At 41.2% G+C, this 25,331-nt stretch overlaps 1 protein-coding gene across 1 annotated transcript; it reads left to right on the top strand.

Moving 5' to 3' along the window:
• Positions 1-989: 989 nt before the first annotated feature.
• Positions 990-19,556, top strand: LOC134077384 (cytochrome P450 3A40-like). Its single transcript, XM_062532957.1, has 13 exons — positions 990-1,266; positions 1,962-2,058; positions 2,179-2,231; positions 2,317-2,416; positions 8,877-8,990; positions 9,835-9,920; positions 10,040-10,188; positions 17,159-17,283; positions 17,435-17,522; positions 17,610-17,770; positions 17,921-18,147; positions 18,403-18,565; positions 18,788-19,556. Exons 1-13 carry the CDS (start codon positions 1,202-1,204, stop codon positions 18,875-18,877), a joined length of 1,518 nt encoding a protein of 505 aa, XP_062388941.1. The 5' UTR covers positions 990-1,201; the 3' UTR covers positions 18,878-19,556.
• The last annotated feature ends 5,775 nt before the right edge of the window (positions 19,557-25,331 follow it).

Genomic DNA, 25,331 nt, shown 5'->3' with positions numbered 1-25,331 from the left:
ACGCACTTTTTTTGTGCAAAGAAAGGCGTAGAATCCTGGCAGTTAACTCCATGCTCGGATTCTCTGAGGAAGCACGGTCTCAGAGCTAACTATCAAGGTGCTATCTGGAGAAGATGCCACGAGAACAACCCTGAAGTTCCTTCCCCAGTTGAGCATGGTTGGTCTAGACTGGACCAAGATGGTGACTTACAGCTCTCCATAGACTGGTTCAATGTCTCCATTGGTCCACAAGCAGTACTTGAGTTTCTGTCCTGCTCATGCAAGAGGGACTGTGTCACTCCTCATGTTAGTGTGTTGCACTGTATAACAACTTTTTCAAAATTATCTGTATCAATAATTATTATTTCAAATATATTTACCTCAGACTTTCAACTCGACATATCAACAAATTAACCTTAAGGGTAATAGTACACTACTGTTTATGTCTTTGAAAAAACGCCATGTCTGATATAAGACGGAAAATCATCCCCTCCAAATCAGATAATATGGGTAAATGATACATTTTCTGAATCCATAGGGTCATGCCAGTATTTCAGTGTTTGAATTTTGTTTCTCTGATGCTCCCAGGTGCCACAGGATTAAAAGACAAATGATGGCAGGTAAATGGCAGGAAAATGTGTGTGATTAAAGGTTTGAAGAGCTCCAGGGTTGGCTGTAGGCTACTTATCCAAAATGTTCACAAAAGGATTTAAATGAAAGCTCAGAGTCTCCCCTTTAAAATGATACCAAACATAACAAAATAAAATATTTCAGTGTTCTGCTTGATTTAAATACGCATTATTTCTTCAACCTTAGTTTACATTATGCATCATAACTCAAAACAGCTGCTTTTGTCAGATGGTCAGCATACATCATTGAAAAGCTGAGATCCCAGGCTTTCAGAAAAGGTATGGTAGCCTTTGCCACTTTTTCGGTAACGACCAACCCCTCTGGCTCACGGACTATGGTTTACGGTTTTTCCCCCTCCCATTCACGCTGTGAATTGGCAATTTCTTTATAGCCAAAGTTCAGGAGAGGACGTAGAAACTCCACACCCTTCACAATTTCGCCGTGAGAAAAATCCACTCTCATTCTTGGAAGGACATCTAAGGTTCGTGGGAACCCTTATGAGGCAGGACATTCAACGTCTGTCGCTCATTTCGGATCCAGGCAACTTCGGAGTTCAACATTTTCAGGAGACGTTTAGCGGACGTAAACAATTATGCTGCCTTCATTCTCAGTGGAAACCTGGAGTCTCCTGGTTTTGTTTGTTACACTCTTACTAATGTAAGTAAACTATTTCACATAGAATTTTTATTTGTAAGGTTACTGTAGCCAATACACTAGTAAAGGAAATGGAGTTTGTTGTGACACTGCATTTTGTCTTTGCTGTAGGCCTAGGCCTAGGCTATTCTGTGCAATGACAATAAAGCTGAATCTACTGTAATCTAATACAGGTCATGCAACATGTAATAGCCTACATGAGGAGCCTAGTGCGGCAACAGATTTCAAGCGTTTATGATTAGTATTACCTGTGGACCTCTGGTCATTTTCAAATTATCACCCCACCTCTGTGTTACTTGCAGCGCATTCGCACGGGATAAGCAAAGTCTGTAAATAACTCTATTTTCACTGACATTACACCCGGATATGTCGTATGCTAACGTCCGAAAACAACGCAGAAAGTAGAAAAGATATGCAATTGCAATGGCAATCACTGAGATGCAGATTCGCACGGGATTAGTAGGCTATTATCACCGGACGTCTGTGTTTGGCGAAATACAGTAGGTAATTTGCGGCGGAATTTTCACTTTACAAATTACAGACATGGCACATTCGCACGGGACTAAGATCTCAGGCATTCTCCGCAATTATCACAAATCACCAAAGGTCCACAGGTAATACTAATCCCGTGCGAATAGGGCTTAAGCCTACATGTTTTCCATGAGTAGCCTAGTTATAATGATATCCTTCATTTTAAGTTATGGAACCTGGCCTTATGGATATTTCAAAAACCTGGGTATCACTGGACCTCGGCCGTGGCCCTTCCTGGGGTCTTTTGGATCAATGATGACACAAGTGAGCAGTCCTTTCACACTAGGCTGAACAGATTCTGTGACATTATTATATGAAGCCATACATTGTAGCCACTATATGCCTAACCCTTAACCTTCACTCAGACCTGTTTTCACCATGCAGGGATTTATCAAATTTGATGCAGAGTGCCTCCAAAAATATGGAAAAATGTGGGGGTGAGTAAAACGGAAAAACAAGTAGGCTACATTTCAGTGCATTGTGGGCTGTATCAGTAGTTTCAATTTCTTTTTTGTTGTTCAGGATTTTTGAGGGCAGATCACCAATGTTGATGGTGTTGGACACTGGGGTCATAAAGACTGTTATGGTCAAGGAGTTTTACACTTCCTTCACCAACAGAAGGGTAGGGTCTTACTTCTGTCTCATCACCCGATGGCTTTCTTTTAGGGACAGTGCTACCGCTAAGAATAATTAAATCTGCATGTTTCTACTATAGTAAACTATAAGAAAAGTATGAAAGCAATAGGCCTAGTGTGTGTAATAGCTGCACATTTGGCGTGGATATGATGATATAAGGAATGGATGAAAGGAGTATTTTACCTTGTTATCTGATGTAGACGAACATAGCATGCACGTATGCAATTTTGGTACTGTGAAAATCATGCTCAGACACTACTTTACAAATGCATTTACAGTCCTGTAATTAGACATTTGCTTCCTGTCCATCTCCATGTCCTATTAGCCTGGGTGTTCCCATCCTGCCTTGCACGGTGATTTCATTCACGCTGCTAAGGCAGTCTGGAAACTAACACCCACATTTTCACCTGTTGGCAACCAATCACAGAACAGGGGAAAAAGCAAGACGAGCTATGCACAGACGCATTTGATAGACATCCGTGGCGCCCAATGAACGGATCTGGGCATTTTTTCAAATACGAGAAAATTAATGTCTGGTTGCCAGACTACGTCTCATTTGAGAAGTGGTAGGCGCTAGCCAGGCTACTGTCCTATTGCTTTAACATTTTGCATGCAAGAGTCAGTACTATGGAATCAACGTTGACAGATCTACTTTACAGCTACAAATCATTAGTTGCCAATATTTTACCATACAAATATAATCTACAGTTACTGTCACGACCACCGGGCTCAAGGTAGCCGTAACATTAAGGATGGGGACCACACTGTAGCTAAAGGTTTAAATATAAGATATTTTATTATAACATTAAAAGAGTAAAGTCAGTATATGATAAAGAAAAGTGTAATGCAAAGTGTCTAGGGGTGATCAAACAAAGAGTGTAAAACGCGACGTCTATGTGCAAAGCTGGCAACGGGTTGCGGCTCTCCCCAGAGGAGCAGCCATGGAGCGCAGAGAGCAGGCCCAAGCGAATGAGCAGAGAGCAGCGCCAAGATCAGAGAGCCAGAGAGAACGCGTCCATTCCTCCTTCGTCGTTATATAGCACCACCCATTACTCCAAACACCAATGGGGTCCTTTCTCTGCAAATCAGGGAATGAGATTCGAGGGGCAGAGCCCACACAGGCATTAGACCAGAGGGCGCAACCCCAGGACTGACCAGCAGGGTCTTAACATTCCCCCTCCCTTAAAGACAGAGACCCACCTAAGTGGGACTCTGTAAAGTACCACCAAACACCCAAGTCAACCTTACTGTGTTAACTGGCGCAACTGTCCTGTGCCACCTAACACAGTTAAACATCCCGTTTGAAATATTTCTAAAATTCATCATTTTATTTAAGACTATTAAAAACCATGACTAGCATAACAATGTAACATTTGAATTGGCATAATTCTATTAAACCCACAATTCCCATTTTTAGCAGTGTGCAAACCACCAACCACAACCAGGTGAAAATGCCCCATCTCAATTTCCCCAGTACCCCTCCCAAACCTCTACTCCTGCTCCACCGGCAATCCAGGTACCTTGGAAAGCATATTTAAGGAAAAGATAACAGGAGAAAAGGGAAGAAAAGGAACAGAGGAAATCAAAACAGAACACTACTCGGTGATCCAGGAGTTAACTGGTGTCCACAACAAAGCGGACGCTGGATATTACCATCAGCCTGCTGCAGCACTGCCCCAGCACCCATCTGAAGTTGGAATGGCCTGTCCAGCCAGGGCTGCCGGCACAGGTGCAGTGCTGGAGTGATTTAATGACAAAACCAGTTTCCATTTAACCGCCCTACCCAATCTTACCCCCCCTTCCAGGAGGTTTGTGAGCAGACAAACCAAAAGTACTACAGCACCCAAAACCTTATTTTTATCTGGCCCCACGCGATTGAAATGCTGGCGAAATGGCAAGGCCTCACCACCATATTTGATGAGATCCGTGCACCTCAGCGTGTCTAACAGAACAGAGATAGTCAAAATCAGAGCCTTGAGCTCCTCAACTTGATCTGATGGAAGATGGTTTGTCAAAGTATCCAAGTTTGCCAACACTGCAAACTTATCAAGCCTTGGCTGCGGCACAGAGTCATCAGGGCCACACTCCCCAACCCCTGCTGCCACCAAAGGTTGACAAGAGGGCCCTGTGTCAACGGCAACCACTGCAACAGGTGACCCCTCCCCACCTCCCTGAGTAGGGCTAGGGTTTTGCAAATAGTAAGGCCTCAGCAAAGTAATGCGACACAGTTGGTTTGACGTCTTCCAATCAGGGGCATCTAACAGGTAGTCATAGGCAGACACTCGCCAAGCAACAGAGTAGGTACAGTTCAGTACACTCACATGGGCCTTAACCTCCTCTAACCAGTCCTTTAACAGAAACAAAGGACTACAGACTTCATTCTGTGCTGCCACAATCTCCTCACAGGAAAAAGTAGGTAGTAACAGAGGCAAATTTAAACTGGCACAGTCTTTTACAGACTCCAATTCCTGCTCCCCTCCCTGGGTATGACTTGCACCAGTCACCACACAGGGGGTGAGCACTTCAGGAAAATCAGACTCAGGCAAATCAGATGCTGTATTTACTATAGGAGGCGGTAATCTCTCAGGCCACACACGCCCACCTACCAAGTTATTACCCAAAATCACATCTACACCCTCTATAGGTAGAGACTGACGTACAGCCAAAACAACTTCACCGCTTACAAGTTCTGACCCCAAAACCAGCCGATGCAACGGAACAGAAATGGTGTACATTCCGATACCCCGGATAAGGACACATGTCCCCGTGTCAGACACTTGTGAGAAAGGCAGAAGAGATTTTAAAACAAACGATTCAGATGCTCCAGTGTCACGCAGAATGCGCACTGGCACCTTCTGGTCACTCCCAACCAATGACACATAACCAGATGTAATGAAGGGACTATAGCCATCACTGGCACACACTTGTGACTGCTCTAAAGGAAGCTCCTCTCTGCGAAGATCAGTGCTCTCACTCACTGAACTCAACGAGACGTCTTCTCCAGCATTACAATTAGCTATACCCTTTTGACAAACAGAAGGCACAATTCTGGCAGCACAACCCACACTCTTGATTGTACTCTTTCCGCATCGCTTCTCCTTTAACTTAGGGCAAGAGTTTTTCCAATGCCCAGACTCCCCACAATAGTTACAAAGATCCTCTGGATCAAGTTGTTTATCAGTAAAAACATGCCCAGTATCATATTTAGTTGCTAAATAGGGTTTTCTTCCTACACTAGAATCATGCCTAGATGTTCTGGAGTCATATTTAAAAGAATTAAAACGACGGGAACAATAATCTTCATCATTTGCACGGACACCATGCTTATGAGTCAAGATATATTTATCGGCCAACACAGCAGCAGCCGCTGCAGTTCCAACCTCATGCTCATTTATGTAAGTGGTAATATGAGCAGGTAAGATGCTCTTAAATTGTTCTAATAACACCAACTCACACAATTGAGCAAAGGTTTTGACACCCTCAGCTGCACACCAGCGATTAAAGAGACTAGACAATTCGCGCACTAGCTCCAAGTGTGTTTGTTTCTCCTGTTTGCGCCAGTTTCGAAATTTCTGTCTATAGGCTTCTGGAATCAATTCATACGCTTTGAGAATTGTCTGTTTCACAATATCATATTTTCTACAGTCTGAATCGTCTAAAGATATATATGCCTGTTGTGCTTTTCCTGTAATTACACTTTGTAGCAATAGAACACAATCTGAATCAGACCATTGATAGTCTCTTGCCAATCTCTCAAAAAGACAGAAAAACAAATCAGGGTCACGTTCATCGAATTTGGGTAAAAGCTTAACCATGTGTGAAATTTTTGACTGTGAGGGGGGGCCTCCAGGATTATCGCCCAGTGCTCGTCCCTCTCTTGCCAATTTCAGACGGTCTTCCTCTAGTTCAATTTTTTTGTATTCCAGCTCACGGTCTTTTTCTCGCTGTAGTCGATGTTCTTCTCTCTCTAGCCGTTCACGTTCATGCTCTTTTTCTAGCTCCAACTGTTTGCGTTCACGCTCTATGCGTTCTCGTTCGTGCTCTTTTTCTCGCTCTAACCGTTCTCGTTCGCGTTCCTTTTCTTTCTCTAACCGTTCTCGTTCGCGTTCTTTTGCTTGCTCTAACCGTTCTCGTTCGCGTTCTTTTGCTAAAAACTCATCTCTTTTTTGTTGCATTTCAAACAATTTCATTTGTTGTTCAAAAGACAAAGCTGAACTTTCACTAGGTGATGCTGCCATAGCACCAAGGGGAGTTGACGACTGAGTTGGGCCCTCAACGTCTGGTGCTGGGTCTAAAGAAAAAATCTCTCTTTCACCCAATTTCTCCATAATGAACTGTAACAACTCGTCTTTTGTAATGCTTTTCGAGATTGCGGAATGAATATTATAGTGCTCGGCTACTTTAAAAAGTTGTTTTTTATTTAAAGTTTTTAATCCACCTAATGAAGGTGCAGCCAAAAACGTACTAACATCCATTCAAACACGATACAAATGCTCAACAGCGAAAAATCAGACTAGGCCTACTATTCAATCAAATTATGCCAGAACACATTACCATTTGACTACAAACGCTAAAACGGTCTACTCCATCTAAACACGGTAGACTACCAATTTCGTCAATGTAATGCCAAAACAGTCAGCACGCTACAAACAGTAGGCTACAAATATTTTATACAAAAATCTGGCAATCCAAATGCACTTACCTATTCAAAGGCCTACGTATGTGCCAAACAAAACAGCCTGCTGAAACGGAACAGGTTGTAACCAAACAAGCATTCTCTCAGCTACAAACAACAAACATTTGCGTTACGCCATAGATCAGACAAATTAACGTGGTTCTCAATGCAACGAAGGGCTAAAATTTAGACCTAGAGCTCCCCGCATCTAAAACCCCCAAAAGAAAAACCTATGTCCACAACCTAAGTCTTCACGTGTCGTAGCGATTAGGCTTCACAACCCCCCCGCATTTGACACGCAAACTTAACAAATAAGCTATAAAGGAAACAAAACTTTTGAGCGGTCTCACCTACGGCAGGGTGTTCACGTTGCTCCAGTTGTCCCAATTGTTCTATGTTTTCTCTTCGCTGCATCAAAAAACCACAAAATTCACTAATCCACCGAACATGCACTCAAAATGTTTGTCGAAGTTCAAAGCGGAAACGAAGCGCTTTTCAGACGACGCGTCACTACTAAAATTACCCAATAGCTACAGGGATTCCCCCAATTACACCATCAGCTGAGCCTATGCAATGAATGAAACGCTTAGACTCACCAAAATAGCAGCCAATACTGCGTGCGACGGCACAATTGCACAAAGTTAGACTGGCGAAATCAATCACGGCGTCTATCACTGAAGTATTCTAGGAAAATCGAACGAAATTTCCCAAATCCAAACTTTTAAACCGGCGAAAAAACCGGACGAGTCGCCCACATGTCACGACCACCGGGCTCAAGGTAGCCGTGACATTAAAGATGGGGACCACACTGTAGCTAAAGGTTTTAAATAGAATTTATTTATTGAAACATTAAAAGGGTAAAGTCAGTATATGATAAAGAAAAGTGTAATGCAAAGTGTCTAGGGGTGATCAAACAAAGAGTGTAAAACGCGACGTCTATGTGCAAAGCTGGCAACGGGTTGCGGCTCTCCCCAGAGGAGCAGCCATGGAGCGCAGAGAGCAGGCCCAAGCGAATGAGCAAAGAGCAGCGCCAAGATCAGAGAGCCAGAGAGAACGCGTCCATTCCTCCTTCGTCGTTATATAGCACCACCCATTACTCCAAACACCAATGGGGTCCTTTCTCTGCAAATCAGGGAATGAGATTCGAGGGGCAGAGCCCACACAGGCATTAGACCAGAGGGCGCAACCCCAGGACTGACCAGCAGGGTCTTAACATTACAAATAAATGCTCTACACACAAAGCTGTCCTACAGTTACCTTTCTGCATGCTGTTCTGTTGACCATACTGTGCATGAGGTTAAGTTATATGAATTATGTCCAACATTGGTGGTATTTTTACAGATAAATTCAGCACATTCTTCATATTGACATATGGACAGCAGATTTAATTTCCATCCCTGTATGTGTACAAAAGACAAGATAATGCCGATCAATATACAGTACCTGCCTACAACTGCTACGTCTGCCAACATTTGGATCATGCCTACAGACATTCACTCACATACTTGTCTTAGAGTCAGTTGAAAGAGATGAGTTTAAAGTGACTTTGTTTAGTGGTAATAACAACTACATACAATTTTCATCATATTTTTACAAGTTACATTATAGTGTGACATTTATATCAATAATAGCCAAGCATACTGTAGGTGACTCCACGGTGGTGGAAGGGGGGTCCAAAATAAAATTGTGCTTATAAGGCTTGGGCTGCCACTGTGTGTGTTTATATCATTCTTTACCTATACCCAAAGTAGACATAGTTATGTGTACACAGAAAGGCCAATTCTCTGGAGCATTGGCGGATGCAATAACTTCTGTTGAAGATGAAAAGTGGAAGAGAATCCGGAACAGCCTCTCTCCAACTTTCACAAGTGGACGAATGAGAGAGGTGAGGAACGCTGGACCTTATGTCAATGGATGACATGAGGAAAGGTTAACCAATTAAATGGAATCTTAAGGGATATTCCGCCATTTTTGGAAATAAGCTAATTTTCCACCTTCCCTCAAGCAAAACAATCAATATTTACCTTGTTCCCGTTCATCCAGCCATTCTGTGAGTCTGGCGATACAACTTTTAGCTTCAGCCTAGCATAGATCATTGAATCGGATTAGACCATTAGCTACTCGCCTGCTAGCTTCATGTTTAAAAGTGACTAAGATTTCTGTTAATTTTCCCATTTAAAACGTGTCTTCTCTCAAGTTAGAAAGTGCAATAAGACCAACTGAAAATGAAACCTGCCGTTTTCTAGGCTGATTTGACATGGACATCATCTGGCGCAATAATAATCAAGGCAACTTGCAAACTACTGGCACTACTACTGCTTGTTGTCTATGGGGACTATCTTCAGATGCTGCGTACGATATCACTGCGCCTATGGTACGTTTGCAAGTTGCCTTGATTATTACACCAGATGAGAGTGTAGTTCCATGTCAAATCAGCCTAGAAAAACGCCAGGTTTCATTTTCAGTTGGTCTTATTGCACTTTCTAACTTGCGAGAAGCTAATGGTCTAATCCGATTCAATGATCTATGCTAGGCTGAAGCTAAAAGTTGTATTGCCAGACTCACAGAATGGCTGGATGAACGGGAACAAGGTAAATATCGATTGTTTTGCTCGAGGGTAGGTGGGAAATGAGCTTATTTCCAAAAATGGCAGAATATCCCTTTAAACGAACAGATTTACTTAATTAACTGTTATTAAGGCTTACTATGCATTGCCTTTGTTGTTCCAGGTTTTTCCCATAGCTGCAAGATATGCAGACAACTTAATAGAATATATAAAAAAACTAAACTTAAAGGAATCAATTAACATAAAAGAGTAAGTAAAGCCTTTTTTCCTGCTTGACTTGACACATCTTCCAGAGGCAGCTGTTACCTCAGATATGTTGGTATGGAAGTGAAAAATAGTTTAAAAAGTTGTTTGTTGTTTACCCACAGCCTGTTTGGTTTATACAATATGGATGTTCTGACTAGTGCTTCATTCAGTGTGGAGACTGATTCCATCAACAACCCAAATGATCCATTTGTTGCCAATGTAAAGAAACTGATGAATTTCAACCCTCTCAATCCAGTCTTTCTCATTACTAGTAAGTATGCTGCAAATTAAGTGTGTAAATTCAGAAAATGTTGATTACAACTGGGGGGATAAACAGGGCAACATTTCAACAGAATATACTTGTATCACCCTCTTGATAATAATAATAATAATAATAATAATAATACATTTTATTTATATTGCACTTTACATCAAATAAATGATCTCAAAGTGCTACAATGCATACACACAGACACGCACACACGCAAAAAAGGATAAAAGTAACACCATAGAGGAAGTTAAAAAGTAGCATCAAATTAAGCTAAAACCAGCATATAAAAACAGATAAAAGTATTTAGTTAAAAGCTTTTCTAAAAAGATAGTGTTTTAAGTCCTTTCGTAAAAGAATCCACAGCCGCAGAGCTGAAAGCTCATAGTCGCCCATAGTCCTGAGTTTGGTTCTGTGATGTGATTGTCCAGACCGGAGATGACGTGAGGAGGAGTGGGGGGGGGGGGGGGGGGGGGGGATGAGTTCTTTGAGGTAAGGGGGGGCAGAGCCATGGAGACACTGGTGGGACAGAAGGGAAACCTTGTATTCAATCCTGAACTGAACTGGAAGCCAATGAGGGATTTGAGCCAATTGAAAGGGATTTGGGTGTGATGTGCTGGAATTTCCGCACCCTCATCAGGATCCTGGCAGCGCAGTTTTGGATGTACTGCAGCTGCTGGATGTTCTTGCTGGGGATCCCGATGAGGAGTGCGTTGCAGTAGTCCAGCCTGGAGGAGATGAAGGCGTGGACAAGTTTCTCAGCATCGGGGACAGTGAGTGAAGATAGATACAGTACCCTCCAGAATTATTGGCACCCTTGGTAAAAGTTGACTAAAAATAGGTCTAAAAAATAATCTTTAGGTGACTTATTGTACTCCCACAATGAAAACAATGAGGAAAAATACACCCTGCAAGGGAAGCAAATTTATTCTGAGAAAAAGGAAAATCTCATAAAGAAATAAATGTTTTTAATAAAAACACGTCACTCACAATTATTGGCACCCCTACTTGTAATACCTTCTTAAACCTCCCTTTGTCAATAAAACAGCATGTAATATTCTTCTCTGACACCCCATAAAGATTGAGAATACAAAGTAAGGGATTTAAGACCATTCATCTTTACAAAACCTCCCCAGATCATCCAGATTGCTAGGTCCACACTTGTGCATTCTTCTCGTTGACTCATCCCATTGTTTTTCTATGGAGTTTAGATCAGGGGACTGCTATGGCAATGTCTGAAGCTTGATTTTGTGTTCAGTAAACCATATTTGTTTTGATCTGTGCATTTGTTTTGGTTCATTGACCTGATGAATGATCCAATCATGACCAACTTTTAGGGCCTTGGCAGAGGTTGTTTGATTTCCTTTGAAAATGTTCAGGTTTTTCTTGGTGTTCATGATGCCATGCACCTTAATTAGGTTCCCAAGGCCTTTGGGAATTAAAACAGCCCCACAATAGCACAGCCCCTCCACCATAATTCTCATTAGGCATGGGGTTCTTTTTAGTATAGTCATTCTTCTATGTACGCCAAAGACACCTTAAGTGTTTTTAGCAAAAGAGCATACTTTTATTTTCATCTGACAATAGACCACACTCCCAGACATGTCATGGTACCATTCAGTAACTCCTGCCATTTACATTGTTCATTAAATGACTCTACTGGCTTTAACCTGACATGCTGTCTAAATAATCTATTAGCAGTGAGGTCACTTTTGAAGATTTTTGGGGGGGACTTGGTGACCCCAAGATGATAGCTTTGTCTGTAACTCTCAACAGTGGTTCTTATGGATTTTTTTGCCTATCATACCATCCTCCATACTGTGCGTGGGAGCAAAATAGCCATGGGTCTTTGTCCACCCCCGATGACGAGACAGGGACCAACTGGTGGCGGTGGCTGTGAGGGAGAAGGTGTAGATAGCATGCAGCGGCCGACAAGACGAAGACTGCTGGTGGTGGTGGCTGGAGGGGTGGTGGAGGGAACGACAAAGTCGGCGTACTGAGTAGCAGAGAGAAGTGTTAGTAAAACAGTTTTAAAACCCCCGCTGAATTCCTATAGGCTAGCACTGATTGGATGAATCGAATGGGGGAGTTCCCTGAAAATGTAAACAAAGGCTATGATTCGTTACATAATGAATAGGAGGAGTAAAAGATACACTACGAGTCTCCCTAGTAGAACTTTCGCTGAAGCTATCATATACTTTATTGATCCCAGAGGGGAAATTCAAGGTCCCAGCAGCTTAAGACACCACACACAACATACAATACAATGTAAACAGGAAAATCAAAGCAAATCAACAAATCAACATGACTAAAGGAGCAGTAAAATAAAATACTATAGATAAGATGCATGAATGTACTGAGGATTGGTACTGTGATCCAGTATGAGGTGTGTGTCAAGTTGGTAGTGCAAATAAGTCCAACAGTGCAAGAGTGCAAGATTAAATTCTAGTGACCAGCAATAAATATGTACAGTACAAAATGTAAGCATAGTAATAATAATAACAGTACTAGTATAAATATATGGACAATTAAATAAACCTAACATAGTAAAATAAGAGGTATAGCAGCAGTGCAAGGATAGTTAGATATGGGTGCAGACATTAGTCATTAGTCACGGGTGCAGACATTTGGTCAAATATATGGACAAAAAGAGGGTAGACATGTAAGCCATGCCATGTAAGTGTACAGGAGGGTGGAGGTGCAGATATACTATGCATAGAAGTGCAACTCTCCTTTTCCCTTCAGTGAAGCATTGTACAGTTGTATGGCCCTGGGTACAAATGACTTCCTCAGTCTGTCTGTTGTGCATGTCATGGAGCGTAGTCTCCAGCTGATCAAGCTCTTCTGCTGTATGATAGTGCTGTAGAGTGGATGGCAGTCATTGTCCAGGATGCTGTGTAGCTTGTTCAGGGTCCTTTTGTCTGATACCAAAGTGATGTACTCCAGATCAGCTCCCACAACAGAGCCAGCCTTCCTTACCAGCCTGTCTGTCTGAAAGGCGGAGTTTCGCAATGTTTCTGAGGTGAAAAAAGGAGGTTTTGCACAGATGTTTGATGTGGGCCTCAAAAGTCAGTTGAGGGTCCATTTTGACACCCAGATTTGTGACTGAGGGTGAGAGGTGGATGTTGTGACCGGGGAGGGTGATGCTGGTGATAGTGGATGACCGGATCTGGTGTGGAGTGCCAACAAGAATGGCTTCCGTTTTTGAGCTGTTGAGTTGCAGGAAATTCGCCTTCATTCACGCCTTTATCTCCTCCAGGCAGGTGGAAACTGTGGATAAAGCTGCAGAGGGTGTTGGGTTTGTTTTTATGTAGAGTTGGGTGTCATCAGCAATGGAAAGACATTCCATGCCGGCTGATGACACTACCAAGGGGGAGCATGTACAGAGTGAAGAGGGTGGGGCCTAGGACTGAACCTTGAGGGACCACACAGGTAACGGTGTGTGTGTAACTGAATTTGCACCTGCCAGGGATACATATTCAGTTCTGTCAGTGAGATATGATGTGAACCAAGCCAGAGTGGAGCCAGAAAGTCTGACGGAAGAGTGGAGGCGGCGTAGAAGGATGTGGTGGTCTACGGTGTCGAATGCTGCGGTGAGGTCAAGAAGGATGAGAAGAGATGGAGCCAGCAGCAGGTCATTGATGACCCTGACCAGAGCAGTTTCCGTACTGTGGCCAGAGCGGAACCCAGACTAAAACTTCTCATAAATACTGTTTGTAGTGAGGTGGTTGTGAAGTTGGGCAGAGACCACCTTTTCCAACACTTTGGAAAGGAAAGGGAGATTGGAGATGGGGCGGTAGTTGGCAGGTGGTTCTGGGTCAAGAGTGGGCTATTTGAGTAGTGGCTTGATGACAGCAGTTTTCAAGGATGTGGGGACATGGCCGGACTGCAGGGACTGATTGGTGATTTTGGTGATCAAGGGACTTATTGCAGATGAGTGACTTTTTATGAGGACAGAGGATAGCTTGATAAGATAGCTTGATAAGTTTGTCATACTGTTTTCAGGGACTTATCCACTTCACTGATTTTGTTCTGTGGTACTTGTGGTTAACCATGTCACCAATTCACGTCCAGAGCAACTGGAGAGTAGATGGGCAATCTGGCTTAAAAAAAAAAAAAAACTCATATTGAAGGACAAATGCCGAAATCCCCATTTTAAAAAAGCTATCCCATCATACAGTTGCATAATATATAATTAGTTGATATAGTCAATTAAAACTAAATATTATAAATAAATGGCTTTGCAAAAATATTGCACAATACTATCAGGGGCAGATGTACAAACGCTTTTGTGCCCACTTCAGGAGTATTTTTTTCGCAACATGCGTATGAAAAGATGGCGAGGCATAACAGGCCGCAATGAGGTTGCGGGAGCTGAGAATGGCAAATTACGCTTTTCCGTCTCATGCATATGGATTTATGGGAGTGTCAGATGATGTCAGTTGGAGGTTTGTGTAAAAAGATGGGAGGAGAAGCGTAAAATGCGCCTAATTATGTATTACCCTGTATGTACTAAAACTGGCCGTGAAAGTGCACGTCTATTTTGCGCCTAAATATTTCCGCCTTGTAAAAGCAGGTGTTAACCAGACCACCAGTTTTGCGTCTTTGTACTACATCAAAAGCAACCTTAACTTTCACGCCATCCGCTTAAACTTTCCTACTTGTTAGATTTGATAAATCTTCCATAGCCTACAGTAGGCTACGTGCACAAGTAAGCCTAGTTTGAGTAGAACTACTGCATTCCTCATTACCTTCCTGCTTGTTGACATTATGGTTATGGTTATGGTTATGGTTATTTAGCAGACGCCTTTGTCCAAAGCGAATATGCATTGTATTATTTCATGATAGCTAAACGTTGGATTCCTTTTAATGTTGTCATCAGTTAGTGAAGTGTCGTTCAGTTGTTGTCCTTCGCTAACTGCGTTAGGGGGCGGCGATCGGCGCAGATTACCCAACAAATTTCAGGATTGGTAAATAGGACGTAAACTGAAGTATCATGTGTTTCTGCGTGTTGGCCTTGAAGCAAATAACGTTACGTTCGCTAATCTACATACATCTGGCCCTCAGTGTTGCACTATGGCAGATTTGAATGATATAGAAGACGTATTGTGGTGTGGTGTAATTATACGATATAGCACATCCCTAATTGTGAGGGCAGCTCCTGCATCAGGCATTTCACTCAGATGTTTGGGTTGTGACCTGAGAAGACTCCATGGTGTGTAGAACACCCTTTTAAACCACCTCAATAAGAACAGACCCAGACAGCCATCTTCCATTCAGTGTGGAACCATTCTGACATTTTTGCACCAAACCAAATGTGAAGAACCATAACCAAGCAGTAAATGCATAAATCTCATTTGGCTGCCACCTGCTGCTATGCATGCTTATGCTCATAGACATGTTGAAACATTGTCCTTTTTTGGCCATTCACTAATATAATAAGATGATGTCAGTTGGAGGTTTGTGTAAAAAGATGGGAGGAGAAGCGTAAAATGCGCCTAATTATGTATTACCCTGTATGTACTAAAACTGGCCGTGAAAGTGCACGTCTATTTTGCGCCTAAATATTTCCGCCTTGTAAAAGCAGGTGTTAACCAGACCACCAGTTTTGCGTCTTTGTACTACATCAAAAGCAACCTTAACTTTCACGCCATCCGCTTAAACTTTCCTACTTGTTAGATTTGATAAATCTTCCATAGCCTACAGTAGGCTACGTGCACAAGTAAGCCTAGTTTGAGTAGAACTACTGCATTCCTCATTACCTTCCTGCTTGTTGACATTATGGTTATGGTTAGAGTGCGTATTCTGCGTAAGTGTGACCTTACGTTTCCGTAGCAACCCAATTCTGCCATACAAAGCAAAAAGGCAGTAACTACGCAGAGCGCAAACTGAAAAAAAATGTTATGTTATGTTTTCAACAGGGTTTGTTTGTCGGTTTGTCTGTCCGTCTGTTTGTCTGTCTGTCTGTCTGTTAGCAAGATAACTCCAAAAGTAATGGACGGATTTCGATTCAATTTTCAGGGAAGGTCAGAAACACCTTCTATTCGGGATTCCGGGGCCGTTTATGTTTTTTGCTTAGTGGTGTAATGGCATGATATGGCCATGTGGTGGCGATCTGAATAGGTTCAAATGCATGACAACCTAGAACTAGAAAAGCACTCAGAGAGCGCAGACCTCCGCCTGTATTGTTCTTCCTAGAGCCCGGTTCTTCTTCCTGGGCCCTTTGCTCTTATACTCTTCCTCGTTCAGACATTACAGTGTTTGTCTTTTTTTTTCATTTTTGTTTCCAAAAACATCACTCCTCAAAGTCCTTCTTTACTGTGTTAGTGTAATATCAAAAAATAACCCCTGCCACTGAGTCTTAGCCAGACATGGAATTGGCTGTGGTTGGCCCAATTTACCCAAAATCATGTGTCATTTATTCAATTGTTTGTTTATCATCAGCTGAGATATATTGTTTTTGAACTGATATATCATTGCAGAAGCAGAGGTTTTTATACTGTGTCTAAGGTTTGGAATATTGTGTTTGCTATTGTGGGATGTTGTGTGTTAACATTCGTAAATAATAGAAAAACGATCCACAATTTTGTTAAGAGAGCTTGTCTGTTAAGAAAATGTAAGCATTGTGGAAATGTGTGACTGTTATATCGTGTGAAAACGACATGAAATGTCTGAATGGTATGGCCACAAAAGACCAATGCTGTGCTAATTGTGTTAAGAGTCTTGAAAATGGGACAACTGTTTTGACAAACGCTTGTTAGCGATTGAAAAAAACTGTAATGTGTTATTCTTTCTGTAATTAATTAATCGAGACAAACTTGTTATTTTGACAGCCCTAGCTGAAATCCATTTACACCCATTGTGGGATTTGTCCATACCACAAAGTAAATTCTCTGGGAAGTATTAATTTGTTGAAACTCATCATGTTTGTATGGCATATATAACTTAACAACCTCTTTTTTTCTCTTTTCAGTTCTGTTTCCTTCACTGGTTCCTTATTTGGAGAAATTAGGAATAAGCCTCTTTTCACCAGCTATCGTCGATTATCTCTTCAGTTCTATCCAGAAGATTAGAGAGCAGCACCAAGACAATGAGCATGTATGTCTATGAAAAGTCTACGTTATCTATCTGTATAAAATGTCAGCTGATGTCCTTGGTGCTATAAAGTTATTATTATTGATGCTAGATGGCAAAATGCTAGCATGTTGGTCATGCAAGGCCCACTAAGGATGTGCTTGTTTGTTGACAGGAGAGAGTAGACTTCTTGCAACTCATGATACGCTCTCAAATCTCAGATGAGGAAGCTGAGAAAAGCAGCAAAGATCGACCTGTTAAAGGTATGAAGGTGTATGTTGAGGTCAAATAATAGCCAAGCTACATTGTTAAGGAAAGGACTCTACATTCTCTTGCTGTGTCATTTTTAGGACTGACAGATCATGAAATCCTCTCCCAGTCATTCATATTTATCATCGCTGGATACGAAACAACCAGAACCACTCTCGCTTCTATTACCTACAATATTGCAACAAATCCAGATGTTCTTAGTAAGCTTGTGGAAGAGATTGACTCAATGTTTCCAAACAATGTAAGTTAATTTTAGGTAATTGTTCATAATGTTCATTCATTGTTCATAATGCTGGGTCTGAAATGAACATTTTCTTGTCCTGTCTGTCCTCTATAATGGATCTATTTCCATATTTCCACAACTGTAATACAATACACATTGTTGTTGTAGGCACCTGTCACCTATGAAAAGCTCATGAATCTGGAGTATCTGGATATGGTCATCAATGAATCCATGCGAGTGTGGACACCAGCTCCACGTCTAGAGAGGATGTGCAAACAGACAGTGGTAATAAATGGAGTCACAATCCCTAAAGGCACTCTCGTTGCTGTACCTGTGCATCTATTACACCATGACCCAGAGCTGTGGCCTTCCCCTGAGACTTTCAAACCAGAGAGGTAAGCTAATCCAGACAACAAACCACTAGCAGAGAAGCACAAAGCCTCCTCCAGTCTTACAATGATTTTTAAAATACTAAAAATAGCTTTTGTTCATATCTTCACTATATGAAAAAATATGATGTTGAATGCTCATCTCAAGGCTTCTCAAGGAGAATTAGAGGGAATTAAAATATTTACATTTGATTTGTAAGTATTAATGAATTAATGAGGTGATTACTAAGCAAACAACCCTTTGTTTTAATTGGTTTTAAGGTTCAGCAAAGAAAATAAGGAGAGCCTTGATCCATACGCTTACCTTCCCTTTGGTATTGGACCGCGCAATTGCATTGGAATGAGATTTGCTCTTATTTCGATGAAATTGATTATTGTACAGGTGCTCCAAAACTTCAACCTGGAGACATGCAAAGAGACTCAGGCAAGGACCAATCTACCAATCTATTCCTAATATCTCTGTGATCATTTGAATGCATAGAAACACGCACACATAAACTGACTGGTAGCATTTTGCAAAATGTTGTAATTTTTATGTAAGTATCGTATATCTGTACATTTATTTAACAATTAAAGGGGGGGGGCATTTTCCAATTATTCCCTCTAGACCACTGCTAACACACATTTCTATACTGTCATTTTTCAGATACCAATGGAACTTGATTTCTTGTATCGGCCAAAAAAGCCTATAATGCTTAAGTTTGTACCAAGATCGGATTTCAGTGCTAAAGAATGATCGAAAGAGGCTCAATATTACAAGAACTTATCTTCCTCAGCATCAGCAAATACCTGAAGATATTTGTTCTTCTGCAATCACAGCTAAATCATATTTAGCCAACCTGTATGAGTATGATGTGCATCATGTATTTTGTAATTTCTCATTCATCATTAGTCTGACCAACAAACAAAAACCAAAAAGATCCTACAGTAAAGCCATAAGTGACTGCCCCTTGCACCTGGTGATTGGGATGAAAAGAACCTACATTTCCTGTGGAGCTTTTTTTAAGTGAGCGGCATGCTTTTGATAACTCTTCAGGATGAGGAGAGCAGTGATCTGTGATTTGTGATACTGGACCTTTTGTATTGGACCATGCAATAATGATGAGCTTAATTCTATGAATTATGGTTATGGTTCTCTTAGCAGGCGCTTTTGTTGAAAACATAACTATAAACCGCAGGACCATGTTTTATGCAAATAAAAAAAACAAAACCATGTATTAAATGCGTCCTTATATTAACCATAGTAATTCCAATGAATCTGAATCATATTGTGCTTTAATTATAAAGAGGAATGAATAAAAGAAATGCAGTCCCATGTAACCGCACCCTATGAGGTTTGAACTAGTCCTTTAGCAGTCAAAACGTTGCTCAAATAAAGTTGCCTTAAATAAAGTTAAAACTATATTTTAATGTTACCATTTTGTCGGGTTGATGGGGTCAGATGGGGCTTGGAATTCCTCACACCGTAGCTGAAGACATTTTGCAAAATCAATGTATAAGCTTTGGTTAAGAGTCAAGAAATTTCGTTAGACTAAATTATTTTAGCATAATAATAACAATAGCAAATCAACACTTTAATAACAGTAAAGTGTAAAGTGTTACAGTATATGTTGCTCAAACACTGTACTGTATATCATTCAGAATTAATGATGAGATGTGCAAAATGCCCATGCCACTCCACACCATCATGGACGCTGGGTTTTGAACTGAGCAATGTAACAAGTTGGATACGTTGGACAGTTGAATAGTCCCTCTCCTCTTTAGCTCAGAGGAGTCTATGATTTCATAGACATTTTGATTGGTCTAACCACAGGACCCTTTTCCACTTTACCTCAGTCCATTTTAAATGAGCTCAGGCTCAGATGAGATGGTAGAATTTCTGTATCATCAAAATAAAATTTAGTTTAGCAGTTTAGCATGTGAATGGACTGTGCTCAAACTGTGCTCATAGACAATGCATCATAAGTGTTCCTGTGTTTATACAATGATTTCTTTACAGAAAAAATAGCACGGGCAATGTGAATGATATTGGTCAGGTCATGACTATGCTAGTGGAAGTATTTCACTGTTATGTAGCTGCTAAGCACATTTGCCTACAATAATTGCAATCAGACTCTTGATTCTTATATGCAAAGTATATACTGTAAACTTATTGTGCTGCAGATAGGGACTCTCTAGGTAAAAAAAATCAAGTATATGTTGTGAAATATAAAACATATTTTTATTGTATACATTTACAGTATTTAGTAATTGAATTGAACATGGCATGTCTCCACCGTCTACAACCTTGTGTGTGTCAAGGGATGAAACTTTGAACCCATGGCCCTGAGTCCCTACGTTCATCTAACTTGTATAGACAATACTAGAGTTAATGAAGATCCATCAGTCTGCTTTGGAGATATGAACCAAATACCACATGTGAGTTATTTGTGTGACTCCTTGTAACCTTGACCTTTGACCTCAAGACCTCAATTGTCTTGCCAGCTCTTTGACAACTTATAGTGGGTAAGGAGATATCAGCTAATATCAAGATGTGCTAACATACATATTTGGGCCAAAAATCAATCAAAAATTTTCAGTACAACTCTTCACTATAGGCTCAAAAAAGTCTTAATCCAGAGAAAATTAGGATTCAAATGATACCAAATATTTCGCTCTATTTACTTCCACCATTGACCCTTTCTAGGCTAATTAGCTCAGACTATGACCTTAAACAGGCAAATCATGCTTGAAAACCGTCCAATATGGCAGAATTAAAACAATTCTCCAAAAGAAAAGTGGGTCAAATTACCTCTGCAGCAATGTATAACTTGTTTGATACATTTGATTGCTGTTGTTGCCACCAAGGGTGGCTCAACCAGTTATACGTTTAAGGGGGGTAATTACTTTTTTAGATGGGTGATTTTGGTTTTGAATAGCTCATTGCCTTAAATAAATGAAATGATCATTTAAATGCTGCATTTGATGTTTGCATTCTTTGTACTGTATATTCAAATTAGTTGGATGATCTGAAATATTTACAGTTTTTTTTCAATCGCTAAAAAGCGTTTGTCCATTCATTTGACACATTTTCAAAACTCTAAACACAGCCTCTCACCTACAAAACACAATTGGCCAAATGGATAATTTTCCTCTCAAAAGCACATTCCATGTTGTTACACCACATTTTGTTACATACACTAACTCATCATTTCTCTGCACACACTAACTTTACCAAAACACTGGAAACCTGACTCAAAAAGTTATTTTGTCAAAGAATGAAGCTTGTTTTCACTTCACAAGATACATGCAGTCAATCAGAGTACACTAGGTTTCAAAATACTGGCTACTGTTGACATTACAAAAACTGCATAGACTTTTATGTTTCAGTTTTACAGGTACAGTATTTGCATGCAAAACATGCAATCCAGCATTTTTACACTATATTTCTTGGTTGGGAACTGTATGTCCAGATTGGCTGTTCACATTCAAATGCATTCCAGTAAAAAGCAAATCTTTTTTTTTTCACTGTTCACTAGGCCTACAGGAGGTGCAGTGTAAATACTGTTTACAGTAGACTATGATACAACAGAAAAAGTTTTACAGCATTGCAGTGAACAAAATATCCATGAAACACAAGAACAAAGAACAACAGCAAAAAAGCCCAGATAAAAAGGGGGTGAACAAAAAAAAACCCCACAATATTACTGTGTCTAAACTCTGCACCTGCTCCTCTCAGTGCTCCTGCACCTCTCACTGCATCTCTCACTGGGCCTGCTCTTCTTCCTGGGCCCCTTACTCTTACTTTTCCTTGTCCAGACATTACAGTATTTGTCTTTTTCTGTTTCTGCTTCCAAAAACATCACCTCCTCTTTTTACTGTGTAAGGTAAATAACCCCTGCCACTGAGTCTAAGATAGACTGGAATCAGCTGTGGTTGGCCCAATTTACCCAATATAAATCATCTGTGTGTCAATTATTCGATTGTTAGTTTATTATCAGCTGAGATATATTGCTTTTGAATTGATAACATTGCAGAAACAGAGGTTTTTATACTGTATCTAAGGTTTGGAATATTGTTTTAACTATTGTGTTACCGATGCTGTGCTAACTGTGTTTAGTGTTTTGAAAATGTGTCAACTGAATGGACAAACGCTTGTTAGCGATTGAAAGAAACTGTAAGTGTGACAAACATGCAAAAATAGAACAAATCTGGAAGGGGGCAAATAGTTTTTCACACCACCGTATTGATATATTTTTTATGAAAAAGAACAGGATAGCAGCACACCAGACTGGTGTTTCTTGTTTTTTTTTTTTTGTTTGTTTGTTTTTTTAGTTTTTAAAAAGGTTTATTATTTGCAGTAGGGTTGAATACTCTCGCAAGTCTGTGTATTTCTTCTGGTTTTCTGAACTGAGCGGTCTTATTTTAGGCCATAATGTCTTCTGTCCTCATTTAGGAAGAGTAAGCCACTCTTTCCCTCCCTGTTATTGCAGTTTGTATGGTCACTCACCAAATTTCAATCTGTAAGAATAAAATGTATGTACACAATAATGATTTTATTTTGGTTAGCCTAATGGCTGGTTTGATTTGCATTGCTTTTAGGCTTCATCAGGATGCATAGTATCCTGGATCCATTAAATAATTGGCCTTAAAAAATAAAAATCTGCCTGCCTCATGGGAAATTAGCATTCCTTACTTGCCCTTGTATAAGGAATAACATTTATTTATTTATGATAAATGGTTAATTCACAAAGAAAATTGGTGTCCTTAAAGGTTGGATTGTTTGTCAGACACATCAGATGCACAGACATGCACACAGACGCACACCGACACACACACACACACACACACACAGTTACTACCGGCTAGTCGCAACATCAATGTGGCAAACACATTAAAAAATAAGGTTAATTATATTGTTAGTCAAAAAGATATCATGGGAAAAAATAATCGAACGATGTGTGAGTTGAGTGTGTGTGTGTGTGTGTGTGTAGTATTTGCTGTATTATGCTGGAGATAAGCGAGTGTGAAGGAGGAGTCTGAGGCCATTTTATGCCCTACATCACCTGCCACCAGGTGAACCACCTAATGAGGCCTATCCACTGCCACCCCCCCTCAGCCACGGCACTGCCACCGCCGGCTGAGGGGGCACAGGGGACACCTCCTTCCCCAAATGTGCCTTTCTGGCAGAAAGCACAATAGTAACCTGCCATACCTAAACGTTGCAATTCTTTTGTTTTCGCTGAGCGGCAGTTTTAGCCTCATACAAGCGGAATCGAAACCCACTCACAAAATCAAGAACATTTTCAGGGGGTTCGGAAATCTTCCACTGATCTGCAAGAACAGCTGTTGGTCCATGAGCAGTATGGCTGAACACCAACTCGTTAGGATTAAACCCAGGGCTTTCCTGGGACACTTCTTTGACTGCAAGAAGAAGCCATGTCCCTCTTCCCAGCTGGAGGCAAGTTCCACTGAATATGAATGCAGGAGTGACTTGAGCATTCGATAGAACCGCTCAACACACACACACACACACAGTACACACACACACACACACACACACACACACACACACACACACACACACAGGCTGGCAGTGCACACGTGGTTGTACAGACACAAACACTGACACACATGCACACACAAACACACTACATGCACACAAAGAAACACACTCATACACTTACACACAGGTTCACAAGACATACTGTATACACATTGTCTTAAGTACTACACACAAACATACACACATGCACACATGAGACACACACGTGAACAAGTCCACTCATACACACAGGTATGTACACAGACAGACAGACATACACACATGCACACACTCACTGACACTGACTCTATGGTAAAAATCTGATAGTTTAAAGCACTGTGTAATACTACCACACAATGGCAGAACTTGTGCAATGCAGATAGACATATTGGGAAGCCACCAAAGAATATGTTGTCCACTGTTACACTTGTCTTAGTGAGCTAGAAAATGAGGATGAGGAGGGTATCAGAGCTCCTGCAGATGGGTGTGGATGCTCATCTAGTATCCTGGATTGCAGACTACCTGACAGAGCGGCCACAGTTTGTCAGACTGAAGGACTGCCTCTCCAACACTGTAATCAGCAGCACAGGTGCTCCACAGGGAACGGTGCTCTCTCCAGTCCTGTTCACCCTGTACACGTCCGACTTCTGCTACAACACGGAGTCATGTCACATGCAGAAGTTTTCAGACGATACTGCAATTGTGGGATGTATCAGGGATGGGCAGGAGGAGGAATACAGGAGCCTGGTGGAGGACTTTGTGCAATGGTGCAGACTCAACCACCTACAACTCAACACGACCAAGACCAAGGAGATGGTGGTAGATTTCAGGAGGTCTAAGCCTGCTCTGCTGCCAGTCACCATTGAGGAGGTCAATGTGGAGGTGGTGAACACATACACGTACCTGGGCGTACATCTGGACGATAAACTGGACTGGTCAGTCAACACTGAAGCAATATACAAGAAAGGGCAGAGCAGGCTGTACTTCCTGAGGAGGCTGCGCTCCTTCAATGTCTGCAGCAAGCTCCTCTGGATGTTTTACCAGTCTGTTGTTGCCAGCGTCCTCTTCTATGCTGTGGCATGCTGGGGAGGAAGCACTAGGAAGAGGGATGCTGGGCGACTAGACAGGCTGGTAAGGAAGGCTGGCTCTGTTGTGGGAGCTGATCTGGAGTGCATCACTTCAGTATCAGACAAAAGGACCCTGAACAAGCTACACAGCATCCTGGACAATGACTGTCATCCACTCTACAGCATTATCATACAGCAGAAGAGCTTGATCAGCTGGAGACTACGCTCCATGACATGCACAACAGACAGACTGAGAAAGTCATTTGTACCCAGGGCCATACAACTGTACAATGCTTCACTGAAGGGAAAAGGAGAGTTGGACTTCTATGCATAGTATATCTGCACCTCCACCCTCTTATACACTTACATGGCATGACTTACATGTCTACCCTCATGTCTAACTCTTATATTATTACTATGTTAAGTTTATTTTAATTGTCCATATATTTATATTAGTACTGTTATTATTATTACTATGCTTACATTTTGTACTGTACATATTTATTACTGGTCACTAGAATTTTATCTTGCACTGTTGCACTGTTGGACTTATTTGCACTACCAACTTGACACACACCTCAGACTGGATCACAGTACCA

The sequence above is a fragment of the Sardina pilchardus genome, chromosome 3 (genome assembly GCF_963854185.1).
Source record: "Sardina pilchardus chromosome 3, fSarPil1.1, whole genome shotgun sequence".
NCBI classification, from domain to species: Eukaryota; Metazoa; Chordata; class Actinopteri; order Clupeiformes; family Clupeidae; genus Sardina; species Sardina pilchardus.
Note: the sequence above shows the minus strand (reverse complement) of the source record. Positions and strands in the feature narration are given on the sequence as shown.

Excerpts from the sequence above, each read along its gene's own strand:
- LOC134077384 (XM_062532957.1), top strand. The coding sequence starts at position 1,202 with ATGCTGCCTTCATTCTCAGTGGAAACCTGGAGTCTCCTGGTTTTGTTT. Across the intron at positions 2,417-8,876 it reads CTTCCTTCACCAACAGAAGG|AAAGGCCAATTCTCTGGAGC; the intron begins GTAGGGTCTTAC and ends ATGTGTACACAG. Across the intron at positions 17,523-17,609 it reads CAAAGATCGACCTGTTAAAG|GACTGACAGATCATGAAATC; the intron begins GTATGAAGGTGT and ends TGTCATTTTTAG.